The 18510-nt window shown below is 30.4% G+C and overlaps 1 protein-coding gene across 1 annotated transcript; it reads left to right on the forward strand.

Moving 5' to 3' along the window:
* The first annotated feature begins 805 nt into the window (after nucleotides 1–805).
* On the forward strand, nucleotides 806–17532 carry LOC100211230 (hexosaminidase D). The gene is made up of 2 exons (XM_065792788.1): nucleotides 806–985; nucleotides 15532–17532. Exons 1-2 carry the CDS (start codon nucleotides 809–811, stop codon nucleotides 17260–17262), a joined length of 1908 nt encoding a protein of 635 aa, XP_065648860.1. The 5' UTR covers nucleotides 806–808; the 3' UTR covers nucleotides 17263–17532.
* The last annotated feature ends 978 nt before the right edge of the window (nucleotides 17533–18510 follow it).

Genomic DNA, 18510 nt, shown 5'->3' on the forward strand with positions numbered 1-18510 from the left:
TTAATATTTAATATATATATATATATATATATATATATATATATATATATATATATATATATATATATATATATAATAGGTTTCCTGCATTATATATAATCAACAATTCTATTTTTTACTTTTTTCAGCTTTTAATTGATACCAAATTTATGTTAATTGGTTTATTTTTATGAAAGTTATGATTAATTTAAGTTGATAATTAAAAATTACGGTTACAACTTTCTTCAGTATTTGTATAAAACGTTTTTTGCTTAAAATGCTTATAACTTTCTTGAATGACATTAAAAAATCAAAAGAATGGCCTCATTTTTTTAGTTATTAAAAGCTGCTTCTAATGATATTTTAAAATTTTATACCACAAAAGTTTGATTTTTTTTTATCACATACCTAGACTTTGTAGCTCAAGAAAAAATGATAAAAAAAACTGTTTATTAAAAACTGCAATAAACATTAATGATCCCAGAAATAAGACAACAAACTTAATCAATGTTCAGAACAAAGTTGTACAAAAAATTAGTAAGATAAGTTAACTATAGTTTTTTTGTTTTCATTGGGTGCCATCCAAGATACAGTTAAAAAGAAGCAATTAAGTGTAATGGTTAGATGGGTGCTTATTTTAAGAAATGTTTTAAACAGATCTAGCAGAGGCAACTAAAAATAAAATTCTCTCATTGAATAAAAAAGATCCCAATTTAAAAATGTATTTGCCAAGGATATGATGAAGCAAATGTAATAAGTGGTATTTAATAATAATAAAATTTTTTAATAGCACTTTTTTTCAGTATAAGCTTTTTATCTCATAGAAAAAATGATTAGATTTGACTTGCGACTGATTTTTGGACTTATTTTTTTCTTTGCTTTATTTTATTGGCTTCTAATAATGCCAAGTACCAAAGAAAATAGTGATGTGAATTTGAGTCACCTTCAAAATCAACATATCTATTACAAACAGTCTAATTATGATAGTTTGGATTCTGCAATACAGGTTAGTAAGTATATACATAATTTAATGAATAAATATGTGTGTTGTATAAGGGTTATGATGTTTTAATTATCTAACCTTTCTGTACCTTAGTTTCAAGAACTTATTCACAAGAAAAATAAAGTAAAATGTTATTTCAATATCTTTGTAAAAAAAAATTATATTACAACAAGAAGTTTTATTTCTAAATTATTTAAAAAAACCATTATAGTTCTCAATAATTTATTTTTTAATTTTGTACAGTACTTATTACTTGTTATTGATTAGAATAAATCTATGTTGCACCTTTCTCTTCATAAGTCTTAGAGTTTCTACATCAAATTAAATGTAAGTTTGGCACACTTATTTAATTCGCCTCATAACTGTTTGCCACGCTTGTTATTTTGATGCAAATTGATAAGTTTTATCATGATTAAATTGTTTTAAAATCTGTAGACTATCATTCTATTTACTACATTATTATTATGCTATATTATTTTCATTATAATTGCAACATTGCGCTCTATGTGATCTTGGTACAAAAGAGTTTTTAGCTTCACTGTAAAAATACAAGTTTCTATTTAATGCCTTTAAATGCATTTAAAATGATTCAAAATAATAAAGTAAAGAAATTATTACATATTAACTGATGTTAATAATGCTATTAAATTTGTTATAGGAACAAAAATTGATTAGTAGGAACAAAAATTGCCAAAGACGCTATGCAGAAATGATACCGTTGATTAGCCTAAATGTTCGCATATTTATTCTAAATAATGAAAATATTAAAATAAAAAGCATTTTTATAATCTTCAAGTTCCTTTTATTAAAATAAGTATTGAAGTTTTTGCATTAGTTTAATTATTTTACATATATTTTTAATTTTTCATCATTCCAAATTTATGGATCGCATTTATTTGGTATTCAGCTTATTCGACTTATTTGGCTACTTTTTTTATTATTTGGTATTCAGCCAATTATTGCAAACTATTCAGCCAAATCTGAATACCAGATTATAACGAAAAAACCCGTATAAAAACGGATTACATATAACTCTTTTTTTTTAATTTTTTATTTAAAAAATTAATTTGATTTATTAAGCTGTTATAAATATAAAGCAACATTTATTACATTATAAATTGCATATTATATATATTATTTATTTTACGGTCAGGTCAGGTTATCCTGCTACTGGTAACATGTAACCCAGTACAATCTGCTTCATGTCTTGCTGCCTTGTAGGATACATCTTTTGAGGCAAAAGCTAGGAGATGCAAACTCCGACTTAAAACACCCCTTGCCTTGGGGCTCTTGGTTGAGTAAAGGCTAGAGATGGTGTCTTGATAAAAATACTCATCTTGGGCAGAAGTTAAATGCATCCAGCTACTGTCTTGTAGAAGGCCTTTTAGGCAAAGACTTAAGGGGTAAACAGATTCTATCTGATGACCAGCTCCGCACCCCTTCTTCATCTATTTGGCTGGCACAGATGTATTTTTAATACATTGTTTCCAGTTTAGGATGTTAAATGCTGGATCTTCTTGACTCGATGCATGGGTCTTGTTTGTGTCTCTGTTTTTATGACTAGGCAACTCATTCTATTATTTCCTAATGAGGGTACAGCTCTAAAACTCAGTTTAATGGTTCTGAGGCCAGCTGATAGTTAGGTTTCCCGAACTCTGTCGTAGCTCTCATAGAGGCTGATTCCATCAACAGCTGAAAAATATCAAGTATGAACAGTGCCATTTTGCGCATGGATGGTGTCCCTGTTTGTACTTTTGGTGTGCATTGTCAAGGCCACATTTGGAGCCCTTTGTTACGGCTTAGGGTTTATTAATAGTAATGAGACAATCACTTGGGCTATTAAGCAGTGTTTTGAGTACTATCTATGCTTTGAGTCAAGCTCTTCAATAAAATTTAAAAATGAATAAAGTACCAAAAACTATAAAATACAAAAAACCATTATCACCACCAAGTTCTCTAAACCTATCATTCACTAATATTCGTGGTCTTTGAAGTAACTTTTCTTCTATTGAGTCTTATCTCTTCCAAAGTTCACCAGACCTACTTGCTCTTTGTGAGACTAATTTGAGTTCGGCTGTCTCATCTTGTGATCTTAGTGTTGATGGTTATCTTCCTCTAATTCGTAAAGACTCCAATAGTCACATGCCCACTTTTTGGAACCCATTTGTCGTGAAACTAGGTTTGAATCCACAGACTATTCTTTTATGTGCTTTCGTTTAGCACCACTTCACTCTATTGCCTTTCTCTTTGTTCTATATTGCTCTCCTTCATTTCAAGACTGCACTCTTTTTGATGTTATTTCTTATCATATTGACTGGGCCCTCTCTCTTTTTCCATCAGTCTATATTGTTGTTGTCAGTGACTTTAATGCTCACCACACTGAATGGCTTGGTTCTAGTGTCAGTGACTATGCAAGCATTAAAGCCCACAACTCAAATAGTCAACTTTCCATCTCGCTTTCCAGACAACCTGAATCATTTACCTTCTCTACTCGACCTATGTCTTGTTTCTGATCCAAGTCAGTGCTCAGTTTCTCCACATTCACCCTTAGGTGCTTCTGATCACGGTTTGATCTCTCTAAAACTAATATCTCATTCTTCTTCATCACCCGAATTCCTCTATTACACTGGTCAACAATGAATTTGGACCAGCTTTAATTTTAGGCTTACTAGATGTAGTTTTTCACGCGTGAAATATACTAATGTTTCTTCTATTTCAGGGTAATTATTTCAATAATTGATTCATCCAAGAGGAATTTGAAGGCCGTGTTGTTGCATATTGGCAATCAGAAGCCATGTATTCCAATCGCTCATTCCGTACACTTGAATGAAACTCACGAAAATATGAAAATATTACTAGGCGCTATTGATTACAAAACTCATCAGTGAAACATTTGTGGTGATTTGTAAGTGATTGGTATGTAAACGGGTATGCAAACAAGGTTTACCAAGTTCTGCTGCTTTCTTTGTTTATGGGATAGTCGTGCTGTGAACGAAAATTATGTAAATCGTGATTAGATGTTGAGTACTGAATACGAACCCGGTGTAAGCAGCGTTCACCATATTCCCTTGGTTGATCCAAACAAAATATTTTTGCCACCGCTTCACATCAAGCTTGGTTTGATAAAAAAACTTTGTAAAAGCATTAGGTAAAACTGAATCAGCAGGTTTTCAATACTTGGTTGAAAAATTTCCTAAAATTAGTGCAGCAAAAATCAAAGGTGTTTTTGTTGGACCCCAAGTTGGAGAGGTTTTGAAAGACCATGGATTTGAAGAGTCACTTACTTTCGATGAAAAAGAAGCATGGAAAGCGTTTGTATGGGTTTGTAAGAACTTCTTGGGGAATCACAAATTGTGTGAATATGAAAATTGTATTCAAAAGCTACTCGATACGTTCCAAAAAGTGGGCTGTCGTATGTCATTGAAAATGCATTTTCTGCATTCGTATTTGGCATTTTTCCTGAAAATTTGGGCGCTGTGAGTGATGAACAAGGTGAACGATTCCACCAAGATATTCAAGTGATGGAAAAGCGTTACCAAGGATTCTGGAATGAAAGCATGTTAGCTGATTACTGTTGGATGCTTTATCATGATGAACCAGAAAAAGTCTACAAAAGGAAGTTATATTCACAGAGATTTTAAGTGATTAGATAAAGCATATAGCTTTAGTCAACAGTCTTTAAACTATTAAATGTGTATAAATTTTTACGAATAAACCTAGTCACAGAGACTTTGACTTATTTGAATAGAAACATAAGTGGTGCTTGAAATATTGAATGTTTATCAATGTTTATGTATAGGGATGAAGTACAGAATGTCCGAAAATTAAAATTCCAAATATCTCAAGAACTAGACGTGCTAGAAGAAAACTGAATACAGATGTGAAATCAGTACAAAAAACTGGTTTAGAAAAAGCTATTTAGATTTATGGTGCATTTAAAAAGTTTTTTGTTGACCAGTGTTATCGTACCTCTTACAACTACAGTAAAGCTGACTGGGATTCTTTCCAAGATTCTCTTCATGATGGCCCTTGGGTAGAAATCTTTTGTCTTCCTGTCGACAAATGTGCTTCTTACAAAACTTCGTGGATTCAGGCTGGCATGGAATCTTTTGTTCCCTCTCGACGATTCTAGGTCAAGCCTCATTCTCCTCCATAGTTTTCCTCACACTGTGCTGCTGCAATTGCCAATCCAATCCGTTACTTCCATATTTATCAGCAAAACAATTCTCCAGAAAACAGACGTCTGTTTATTACTGCTAGAAACCATTGTAAAAAGGTTTTGTCTAATGCCAAAGCCCGCTATTGTCAGGTCATATAAGCTAGTATCTCATCTCAAAAATTAGCCTCTCATGACTTCTGAAGATTCTTTAATAGTGTTAATAATAAGGGCAAATCTTTAATTCCACCTCTCTTGTATGGTTCAGACTTTATCACCTCACCTAAAGACAAAGCTGAATTGTTTGCTGAAAACTTTTCATCAATATCATCTCTTGATTCCACTAGTTGCATTCTACCTGATATTGCCAACAAACAGGTTGATCCATTGCTTGACATTCATATCACTCCAGCATCTGTATCTAAAGTGATTTCCTGCCTAGACTCTTCAACAGCTTGTGGCCCAGACAACATACCTGTTATTGTCTAGCAGACGTGCTCTTCGGAGCTGTCGTCTATACTCTCAAAACTATTTAGCAAGTGCTTATCAGTCTTGTTTTCCAGCCTGCTGGAAAGCGATCTATCCTTATCTTCAAAAATTCTGGAGAGCGATCTGATTTGTCTAACTACCGTCCCATAAGTCTTTTTCCTATCATAAGCAAAGTTTTTGAATCTTTAATTAACAAACACTTAATTTCTCATCTTGAATCTAATAACTTACTTTCTGACCATCAATATGGATTTCGATCTTCTCGTTCTACAGCTGATTTGCTAACAGTAATAACTGATAGTTTTTATCGTGCATTAGGTGAAGGTGGAGAGGTTAAGGCCATCGCTTTTGGTATTTCAAAAACTTTTGATAAAGTTTGGCAAGCTGGTCTTCTCCATAAGCTTTCTTCTTATGGTGTATCTGGCAACATCTTTAAGATTATTGAGTCCTTCCTATCCAATTGTAGTCTAAAAGTTGTCCTCGATGGACAGCACTCTTCTTCTTATTCTGTAACTTCAGGGATTCCTCAAGGTTTTATCCTAGGCCCTATACTCTTTTTAATTTACATTAACGATCTTCCAGATATTCTCACATCTAAGGTGGCATTTTTTGCTGATAATACTACCATTTATTCTTGTTGTGATAAGAAACCAACACTCTTTGATTGCTTGGAGGGGGCATTTGAGTTTGAAAAGTATCTCACTTCTGCTACAGCATGGGGCTCCGGCCTTGTATGGAATACTGTTGCCATATCTGGGGCGGATCTTCTAATGATGTCCTTTTTCTTTTAGACAAGGTGCAAAACTGCATTGTAAACATAGTTGGACCTGCTCTTGCAGCCAACCTCCAACCATTATCACATCGTCGTAATGTTGCTTCTCTTTCTCTTTTCTACAAATACTATAATGTGCACTGCTCTAAAGAGCTAGCGTCTCTTGTGCCATCTACTAAAATTCATTCTCGTGTTACTCGTCATTCAATTAAGTCTCATCCTTTTTCTGTGACTGTTCCTAAGTGCTTCAAAAATATTTATTTGCCTAGTTTTTTCCCCTGAACATCAGCTCTTTGGAATTTGCTTCCTTCATCTTGTTTTCCTGATTCATATAATTTGCAATCCTTTAAGTTGTCCATCAATCATTATCTTGCTCTACAATCTTCATCTTTTCTCTTCCAGTAACTTCCAACTTTTATTAGTGATTGCTAGCAGCCTTGTTGGAAGCGAAGATGTTTGAAAAAAAATTACTTTTTTTATTGAGACATTAAAAACAACTATATTATTTATTTACTAGTTATATTTTGAGACCAATAGATGAACTCATCATCAGACAAAAAAACTAAATGTTTTCACAATAAGCATTTAAATAATCTTGTTAAAAAAAACATTACATTGACATCAATTTTTAATCTGAATAAAACGCATCAATCGTTTCCAAAAACCTGTGTTTAGATATTGACCATCATTCAAATTTATTCCAATTGTATCACGTGGGCTAGTTTGTTGGTAATGTATCTCCACAAGGCTTCACAAATTTTTCTTTCTAATTTATCAGAACTTAATGCTAAAACTTTAGCATCAATCCAGTAAATATTTCCCTTTTGCGTCAGTCTGGTAATAATTTTAACATTTTTACTTCCAAGAAGGCTGCAAGCAACCACTATTAGAGTTGGAGGATACTGGAAGAGAAAGAGATGAAGTTTGTAAAGCAAAATAATGATTAAGAGATGACTTAAAAGATTCTAAATTATATGAATCAGGAAAACAAGATGAAGGAAGCGAATTCCAAAAAACTGATGTTCAGGGGAAAAAACTAGGCAAATAAATATTTTTGGAGCACTTAGGAACAGTCACAGTAAAAGAATGAGAATTAGTTGAATGACGAGTATCATGAGAATGAATTTTAGTACATGGTACAAGACACTAGCTCTTTAGAGCAACACCCATTACAAAAATAAGAGACATTACATAAGAGAAAGAAAAGCAACATTGTGACAATGTGATAATGGTTGGAGGTTGGCTGCAAGAGCAGGTTCAACTATGTTAACAATGCATTTTTGCTCCTTGTTTAAAAGAGAAAAAGTATCATTGGAAGATCTCCCTCCTCCCCCCCCCTTCCTCAGATATGGCAACAGCATTCCATGCAAGGATGGATTTGAGATTTTAGAGATAAAGAATAGAATCTGGAGAAAGAAAGTGGCGAGCCTGACAAAAAATGCAACCTTAGCAGATACTAATTTTGCAATCAATTTATATATGGTTTCCAAAAAAGATTGAAAGTAAGAGTTAATTCTAGAAGACTAAGGGTAGATGACTCATCAGGTGCATTACCCTTCATAAATAATATAGAAAAAATATAAAAAAAATAAATTCGTAAAAAATATAGGAAAATCTAGATTAAAGCGATAACGATTAGCTGAAAAATTGAGTTTTATCTGAGTTAAAGTTCACCACCCATTGAGAACTCCATTTAGATTTTCTTCAAGCTCAAATGCCCTCTCCAAGCAATCAGAGAGTGTTGGCTTCTCATCATGACAAGAATAAATGTGTCATCAGCGAACAATGCCATTTTAGATGTGAGAATTTCTTGGAGATTATTAATGTAAATTAAAAAGATTATAGGGCTGAGGATAAAACCTTGAGGACCCATGAAGTTACAGGAGATGTAGAAGTTCATTGAGGACATTTTTTATAAAATGATTGGTAAGGACAAATTCAATAATTTTAAAGATGATATCTGATACACCATAAGAAGAGAGCTTATGGAGAAGTCCAGCACACCAAACTTTATCAAAGGCATTAGAAATATTGAGAGCGATAGCCTTAACCTCTCCACATCTATCTAATGCATGATAAAACCGTGTCAGATAGTTAGACCTACAAAAATCTTGACTACTAAGTTGTTCTACAAAAAGAACATCTACTAAAAAGTGGACCTAATTTTCAGAGAACCTATTGAGGCCTAAATTTTTAATCAATTTATGTTTTTCGTTTTTGACTAATTTATTTTTCGATCTATTTTATAGATTTTCATTTTCAAATGAATTTTCAACCGACTATCTGGTCTATGTTTTTAATTTTTAATTTTTTTATTTTTTAATTAACAATCAATAAGTTTTCCAAACATTCATCAAACCTTAGACCTCCCAATTCTGAGGACAACGCTTCAACCACTGTGCCAAGGCAGATCAAATTTGGCTCGTATTGAAATCAACAACAAAATATACAAAATATATACCGGAAAAGTGTAGTTATAAAATTAAAAATACAGTAGGTTAAATATTCAGTAGGTTGAAAATTCAGTAGGTCAAAAATAAGTAGGTCAGCGATTTAGTAGGTTGAAAAATTAGTAGTACATGTTTTAATTAGGTGTAAATCTAAAAATCAAAAATTGTTCGTTGAAAATCAAAATGTCTTAATATACAATTTACGAAATTTCAAAATTACTTATTATTAGATTCAAGATGAGAGATTAAGTGTTTTTTAATCAAAGACTCAAAAGCCTTGCTTATGATAGGAAGAAGACTAATGGGATGGAAGTTAAGCAAGTCAGATTGCTCTCCATAATTTTTGAAAATAGGGATAAAAGATACACTTTCCAGCAGGCTGAAAAAGAAAACTCTGATAAGCACTTGTTAAATAGTTTTGACGACAACTCCAGAGGATACTTCTACAAGACTATAAATGGTATGTTGTCCAGACCACAAGCTTTAGAATAGTCTAAAAAGAAAATCACTTTAGATACAGAAGTTGGAGTGATACTAATGTCAAGCAATGGATCAAACAGTTTGGCGGCTATATCAGGTAGAATGTGATCAGTAAATACAAGATGCAAGATTAATGAAAATTTCTTAGCAAAAAATTCAGGTTTGTCTTTAGGTGAGGTAACAAAATGTGAACAACGCAAGAGAAGTTTAATAACAGATTTACCCCTTTTCTGAATACCGTGATTAGAAGCAGATAATAGTTTTAAAGAGATCATACCGTGATCAGAATGTTGAGAAACTAAGATAACTAAAATGATTCAGATTGTCTGGAAAGCAAGTTGGAAAGTTGACTATTTGTGTTAGAGATTGCGAAAGGCAAAAGTTGTGGGTCTTATTGCCTGCAGCGTCATTGACATTCATGTGATAAGCATTAAAGTCAGCAACAACAATCTTGTGATCTTATTGACTAATTAACACACAAGCTGAGACAGCCAAACTCAAATTAATCTTACAAAAAGCAAGCAGGTTTAGTGATCTTTGCAAGAGATAAGACTCAACAGAAGAATTTAGAATTTAGAAAGATTTAGAAAACTTGGTGATGGTTTTTTGCGCTTCATAGTTTTTGATACTCTAGACATTTATTATATTGGTTAAAGAACTTAATTCAAAGCACAGATAGTACTTAGTACACTATCTAATAGTCCAAACAATTGCCTCATTACTATTAATAAACTCTAAGCCGTAACAAAGGGCTCCAAATGTGGCCTTGAAAACGCACACCAAAAGTATGAACATCCATGCGCAACATGGCACTGTTAGTACTCTGATACTTAACAGCTGTTGATGGAATCAGCCTCTTTAAGAGTTACCACAGAGTTTGAGAAACCTGACTACAGGTGGGCCTCAGAACTATAAAACTGAGATTTAGAGCTCTACCCTCATTAGGAAATTATAGAATGAGTTGCCTAGTCATAAAAATAGAGACACAAGCAAAACCCATGCATTAAGTCAAGAAGCTCCAGCATTCAACATCCTAAACTAGAAAATATGAATTATAAATACATCTACACCAGTCAAATAAGTGAAGAAAGGGTGCAAAGTTAGTCAACAGATAGAATCTGTTAATCCCTTAACAGATTCTATCTGTTTATGCCTAGGAATCATTGTACAAGACAGTAGCTGGATGCATTTAAATTCTGCCAAAAACAGTTATTTTTAGAGCCCTAAGGTCATTGGTGTGTTAAGTCATAGTTGGCTTCTCCTACCCTTTACCTAACATATTTATATTTGTGTGCGTGTGTGTATGTGTGTGTGTGTGTGTGTGTATATATATATATATATATGTATACAACAATAAGTGCATGTTTAGATAATATCTCTGGCGTCACACTAATATAGCCTGCTGGCAGGGGATTTAGTTCATTCATCAACTGTCATATAGCCTGTTGCCGCAAAGGAGTGCCACCACATTGAGTGATGGTTTAGCATGGGGCATCAATCTTTTCTTTCATTATTCTTTTTTTTCACTTCTGAAAGCGCTAAGTGCTGTTAAGATATGAAAAACTATGAACAATTTGTTATCTCAATATGCTATAGTAGATATATATAAATATATATATCCTTATTAGGGTGGCTCTTAAAATAATATTTTTGAAAAAAACCTGTTCCTACCCCTTTACTTTGTTCTATATAATACTAAAACACTAGGTTTAAAATTTTTTTGAACAAAAAATTATTTTAGGGGTAGCTCAAGACCCTTAAAAATTTGACTGGTCCCTAAAATTCTGAAAATAAAAGTTCTTCTAAAGTATGTCAACCTGGTACTCAAAGGAAGCGAAATTATATAAAAACTTCAAAAACAGTAATCACTTTACAAAAAAAGCTTGTTTAAAAAAACTATTTTTTTAAAACTTGAAAATAATGACTTTTTTTATTTTCAGCTTAAAAACAATAGTTTTTATGCATTTATGCAAGAAAAAAGTTATTTTTTTGTAAATTGATTATTATTTTTAAAGTTTTTATATAATTTCGCTTCTTTTGAGTACCAGGTTGAGATACTTTAGAAGAACTTTTATTTACAAAATTTTAGGGACCAGAGCTACCCCTAAAATAATTTTTTGTTCAAAAAAATTTAAACGTAGTGTTTTAGTATTATATAGAACAAAGTAAAGGGGTAGGAACAGGTTTTTTCAAAAATGTTGTTTTAAGAGCCACCCTAATCCTTATCTCATAGTGGAAAGAGACTTTTATGGTAAAAAAAAACTCTTTTAACAATAATTACGTGACTTCAACAAATAAGCCACATTTTGTCTAAAAGTCAAACCAATTAAAATAATGCAGAAGTACATTAAGTTTTATTGCTTTTTAAAAAACCGCAATAATAATGACTAGAAATTTTTTTAATTAATAGTGTTTTTTTTTTTAAAAAAAAACATATTTTTAAAACATGCGCGGAGTGTATAAAGTATAAAGCAATTTTATTTTTATTATTTTTTTATTCATTGTTTTATTATGTTTTTTATTAGTTTACATATAAGTATAAAACAGTATTTGAGTATTATAAATATAAAGCAATATTATAATTATTATAAGTTTAAAGCAATATTTATGTTGTTTTTTATTATTATTATTTCATTGTGTTTTTTATTAGTTTACATTTAAAATAGACATTACAATAACTGTATAAAATTTTATTATAGAAGGTTTTTTTTTAATTTAGTATAATTCAAGCTTAAGTATAATTCAACATTCCAATCACATTAAGTATTTAAATTATTGTGCAATATACCTGCTTTGTTTCTGTAACCTCTTTTCTTATATATTTAACGCGCTACTATTTTTAACTAGATGTTACTATTTGTTACATTACAAATAATTGACACAGTTTATTAAAGAAAATATTTGGAAAAAAAATGGTGGTGAAAGCCACTTTTTTCATGTAGCAATCTAACATATAAAGTAGAAATCTAACATTTAAAATAGAAAGTACCCATAAAAAAATACCCAGAGAAAGGTGAAGGTCAATAAGATATTATTGGAGCTAAAAACAATGAAGAAAAAATGATTATATTTTTATGCTGTAACATTGAATTATCAAACGTAACACTGCGAAAGACAATGTTCAAAATATTTTGTAATGTATCCTTTATGACAGAAGTAAATAGTATCAAAAATAAAGCTCAAAACTTTCATATTAATATTTTTTTGATAAAAGAGAAAGTTCTGCTTCTGACAAAAAGACTTTTTTTTTACCTCTCACACTCACTCTCCCATGTTGAGTATATAAAAACACAATATAATTTTGTTGTCACAGAATACCAAACAAAGAGAGCTTGAAGGCTTTTTTAACAAATAAATTTTTTTCAGGTATTTCTCTATTTTATGTATTTTTATTACATGTCCTTTTAGCTTTGATTTATCTAAACAGAAGTTTTATGATTCTAAAATAAGCAATTCTGGTAATCTTATTAATGGCAGTGTTACTATGGTGGCTCGACATTGATGCTATTTTTCCTATACAAGTTAATTACTATTTTGGAATAATGGATCGATACCACATCTGGCCAAAATAAAGTTAGTTATTTTTTTGAATTAGTGGGAAAGGTTTTTTTCTGTGCCTTCTCATTCACCTATAGATCTGATGTCAAAGTAATTAATCAATTATTATGAACAGAAAGTGTTTAAAACCACAACTGCAAATAGCCTGCCAAGCATAGAACTTGCAACTGAATTTTTCAACTTAAATGTACTAAAATTATTTTTTTGACTGTGATGGTATTGATTACCTGGAAGCAGCAAGTGAGTTTTTTTACAGTTAGTTTCATCGTCTTCTAAAATGCAGAAAATGTGTAAATCTTGATTTTCCTTATTTTCTGTTTATAGTTTCATTTTTATTATAACATTTTTTGACAATTTAAACAGTTGACTCTGGAACTTCACTCGCTTTTGAAATTATTGAATACAGGCACAATGAATTTTCTCTATAAAATTTCAAAATATTTTTTCGATTTTCAAACTTAACAAAAATCAGATGTAAACAAAACTATACACATACACAAAAAACTACTAATTTTGCATTAAAAAAAAAACATAGTTGATCAAGTGGTTTTTGAGAAAACTCAATATTAACTCAATAGTGATCACAATAAAAAAAGCTAAAACACGTTAACACCAGAAAGAACATATTTAAGTAAGAAATCACACAACTGTGGAACACTGAGTATTTTTTATTTAAAATACAGCTAAAATTAGACAACACTTTTTAATACTAATTGACTAACAAACCATATTCTTAAAAACTACACAAAATATTTAACAGAATTGAAATAAGCTACTCCTGTACACTAAAAATCTGTCATCAATTCACACAACAAAAGTATTTTTTATAGTAATAAAAGTCTTCAGAAAAAATTTTAAAATCATTTGTCCACTGAACAATCAATGTTTATCTAACAACATTCTTTGCCATCAAAAAGCTCAAATAAACGTGAGTACGAAAATAAATTTTATTTTGCCATATGCTAAAATAATAGTATGCAAACCATTAAAAATCATTAATGATATTTAAGTACAAAAACAACGCTAAACTATTTAAAGTAACATGGGATTTAAAAGAAAATAACATTATTCTGTTTTGGAAATTTAATTTAATCTTTTTAAATATTAAATTAAATTTCACACTTGTATTGTTTTGAAAAGTTACCACAATGCCATTTTCTTTGTTGATTATGACATTATAGAAAAAGTTGAATCAATATTTTTAACAACTGGATAAACTGCTGTATGTGCAGAACTGAGTATTTTTATTGTAAAACTACTGCCAGAAAGATTATCTTCCAAGTTTTTGAGCTCTTCCTTGCCCACATTTAACTTAGGAGTTTTTTCTAGGTGAAAACTAATGAAATTTAATTGTTGTTTACCTCAAAAATTCAAATTTATAGATTATAAAGTTTTGTTTTCTTAATTAAGAATGTTATTGTTTTTGTATTTTTATTTTTTTATACTGTTTTTGTTGTTTTACTGTGTTTTATTTATTTTAGTTTCTTGTTGTTGTTTTTTTATGACTGAAATGTTTAGGGAAAAACAATGAGTGTAAATTCATTGACTGATTTATTTAGCCATAGGCGCAGCAGAGTGCTTAAAACAAAACTCTCATTGGCTGAGAGTTTTGTTTTGGGCAGCCTGTCTGTTAATCATAAAAAAAAGTCTTCTTGTGGTGCCATAAGATCAGGTGGTTTAATACTGATTTACATTGTCCTAATTAAAAATTGTTGGGACAGACAGCTTGTATTTTCATGTTTTCAATTTAAAGTTTTCTGTAATCTTTACAGAAAAAACTTACAGTGTAATTAAATGTGAACCCTAGTATAATCTTGTGAAGAATTTTGTTGTTTTTCTTTTTTTAATTATTAATTTCTAGATGATATTTTTATTTTATTTACATACATACATTTTTTAAACTGAAAATAAAAGAATAAGTATGATATTGGTTGCGACTTTTTTTACTTCTTTGTAGTGTAAAAAATTGTGTTTTTTATTAAAAGTATTAGCAACTTGGTTTTGCTTCATAAAATTTACCAATTAGAGAACAGCATTATTAGTATCTTCATCCATGATTTCTATTTTTATCCTTAATTAATCAGAATCGATTCAGTTTATTATCCAAATTTTATTCAAAACTGTCATGACAGCATTGTAAAAAATTATTTTTCCTTCCAAAATATCTTTAATTAATATTTTTTACTTAATTTTAAATTTTTTCAATTATCCCACTTTATATTTAGTATAAAATTTATCACTCTTTAATCTCTTTGGGTTTCCCCAAAACAAACCATTCATATAAATTTTCTACTACTAGTTTTTAAAATGGAAACCTTTACTAGTTTTTAAAATGGAAACGGTGTTACGTTATGAATATTTATAGTATTTGCTTTGTCATTCATAATTATATTTTTATAGATAAACAACTTTTTATAGTGTTAACAAAATAGTTTTATTATAGTTTATCATGAACTATCATGATTTTTTTGCAAAGTATTCTAATTTTTTTCTTTATTTTGTTTGACGTGAAGGGGGTCAAATATTTTACAAGGGATCTCAAATGTTTTTAGGCGCAACTTTTATTTTAACATGATATATTGTTCTTATGGTTTATTCATTCTTAATCAATAAATTTTTACAACAAGTTTATCATTGTTTTTAGAATGAAAATGAAGTTGATAACGTTAAAGAACTTCAAAAACTTCAAAAAAAGTATAATGAGTTTAGTTCTCATCATTCAAAAGAGACAGATAACCTTATTAATGAAAATAGTCTTTTAAAAGCTGCAATGCAAAAGTCTCAGAAAGAAACTCTGGAACTATCAGAGCAGATAGAGCATTTAAAAGATTCTATAAAACAGAAGGATATACATCTTGATGCTACATTAGAGTTAGATAAACGTATTTATGAAATATCAGAACAAAATGATAAGTTACGTAAAGTGAATTTGATAAAAAATAAAGACGAGGAACTTATTAAGCCGTTTGACGGTTTAAAGTTAGTACATTTTGATTTAAAAGGTGCTCCACCAAAAATTGACTATCTTATTAGAATGATGAAGTTTTCTAAAGAACTAGGAGCTAATGGGTTTTTAATTGAATATGAAGACATGTTTCCGTATTCTAATGATCTAGCATATTTAGCTCGTCCCAATTGTTACTCTAAAACAGATATAGAACTCATAGTAAAAACTGCTCAGAAAGAAAAGTTGATAATTGTACCTCTAGTTCAGACTTTTGGTCATCTTGAGTTCGCTTTGAAACATGAAAAACTGAAACATCTTCGTGAAAATAAATTGATAACCAACTCAGTTTGTCCTTTGAATAATGACACATATGTGTTTTTAAAAAATATGATTTATCAAATTCATTCTGCTCATCCGCATTCAAAATGGATACATCTTGGTGGGGACGAGGTATGGAATATTAAAACATGTGACAGATGCATAAAATCTCCATTGTCAACTGATGAGTTGTTTACAGATCACATGATGAAGTTATTCAAATATACCAAGAGTTTCAAAACATTAAATAATGAAATGGTTGAGCCTGTGATTTGGGATGATATGTTACGTAACTGGTCAGTTGAAAAATTGAAAATAATTGCGGAACATGTATCACCTATGGTATGGGCGTATGAAGCTGAACTAAAAGATTACCGAAAATTTCCTGAAGATATGTGGGAAAAATATATAAAATCGTTTCCGTTTATTTGGATAGCTAGCTCATTTAAAGGTGCTCTGAAAGCTTGGTCTGACTTTGTTCCTATAAAACAACATTTAGAAAACCATTTATCTTGGTTAAGGATAACATCTAAAATGCAATCAACTAGCATGAAAATTTTAGGTATAGCATTAACTGGGTGGAGTCGGTATGATCATTATGGACCTTTATGTGAACTTTTGCCGGCTGGGATACCATCTTTAGCATTATCGTTAGCTGTGCTAAATAACGGTAAGTTTGATGTAGAACTCCATGAAACGGTTTCTAAAAAATTAGGTTTCAACGAAACATTCAAGATTAAAATTGATCGTTTTAATACTTATAAACCAGAAATAGCCAGTTATGATGGCGGTGACTGCTATTACTTAGTAGGCTTATTAGAGAACTCTTTAGGTTGGAAAGCACTAGCTGAGGCCCGTGAAATAGGTTGGACACGTCCATTTCAAAGTCGTTTAAAGCATGTAAGTTATTTTCATTTAAACTTCACAAGAAATGCTTTGAATATTAGCAAAAACAGCATCTTAGAGGTTCAAAGCAAAGCAAGAGAAGTACTCAACAAGTATTTTGATTTGGAAACAGTTAATGAATGGTTATTCGATAAAGTGGAGTATCAAATTAAACGTATTGATAGTTCCATTAAAAAAGTTTCACGTATATTAGACAGTTTTTAATGTGATACATCTTTAATAATTTTAAATAAATAGACAAAAATATGATTGGTCGAATGGGAAGTTAGTTTACTGGATGAATTGGACAACTGGAAGGGCAACATTCATTTTAAGCCTGTTTCGACGTTTTCAAATGGCTTCTATTAGCTAGGGCTACAATTATATTTTTTTGAAATATTTTTATACTTGGTACTATTCTGGTACTAAATATTTTGAAATCAACAAGGTTAATGATTTGTAAATATTTAAAATTTAAATTTAAATTTTTTTTCATCATGTTTTTTTATTTGCTTGTTACTTTTTTTGGTTGATGTATAAAAATGCATAAATAAACAAAAAACTATTAGATAAATATTTTGTTTGTTTATGCGACACAATGGTCGCAAAAAGTGACCAACGGAGCCGTCCAGTTACGTAGACCTGGGAGATGTGAAAATAAAAACAGATTGTAGATGGTGTCATTGAATATAAGATAAAAATAATAAGAAAATATAAAATGTGTGGCAAGACTTTTGTGAAGTAGAAAAACAAAGAATAGACGATAAGGGGGTATGGGGAGAAACAACTAACGCTCTAGTCACTCTGAGTGTTGAACATATGCAACAAAGAACAAATATTTGATATACTGATTTTAGAGACTGTTGATGTCTACAGGTGTGATGGTGTAGTGCATTAGTATGTACCGTTTGGTCGTCTCGTAATAATTGTGGATGGTGCGAATTTTTTAGTTAATACATTAAAATGTTTTTGTTCCCTGTGTGGATAATTTCATTAGTAACAGGCGTAATTTAAAGAAACATAAAATTCAGGTAATATTTATCTTTTTCAAATTATTTTTCGCTCCTATTCTCTCCTTTCTCTCCCGAACTGTTTTAAAAAATGGTAATTTTTTCCAAATTTGGAATCTCACTTCCTAAAATAAACTGAAAAAAGTCTTTCTTTTATTGGAGCAAGGACGTATGAATAGATTGACGTTTAACTTTTTAATATCATAGGCCAATAACTGAAATTATAATTTTAATGTTTTTTGTTTTTTTGAAATAGATTTACAAAATAAACCGACATTTATCCGACATTTTTACTTTGTTAACTTCTTTTAGTAAAAATTGTAAATCCCCGCATAACACTACCTTTCAGGAAATATAAATACATTTTATGTAATTTGAAATATCTCGTGTGTTTGAAAATGTTTTTAGTTGGTAATACCAACTTAACACATACCAACTTGATATATAAGCTATGTTAAATAAA

The sequence above is a fragment of the Hydra vulgaris genome, chromosome 03, assembly GCF_038396675.1.
Source record: "Hydra vulgaris chromosome 03, alternate assembly HydraT2T_AEP".
Taxonomy (NCBI): Eukaryota; Metazoa; Cnidaria; class Hydrozoa; order Anthoathecata; family Hydridae; genus Hydra; species Hydra vulgaris.

Excerpts from the sequence above, each read along its gene's own strand:
- LOC100211230 (XM_065792788.1), top strand. The coding sequence starts at position 809 with ATGATTAGATTTGACTTGCGACTGATTTTTGGACTTATTTTTTTCTTT. Across the intron at positions 986-15,531 it reads GTTTGGATTCTGCAATACAG|AATGAAAATGAAGTTGATAA; the intron begins GTTAGTAAGTAT and ends CATTGTTTTTAG.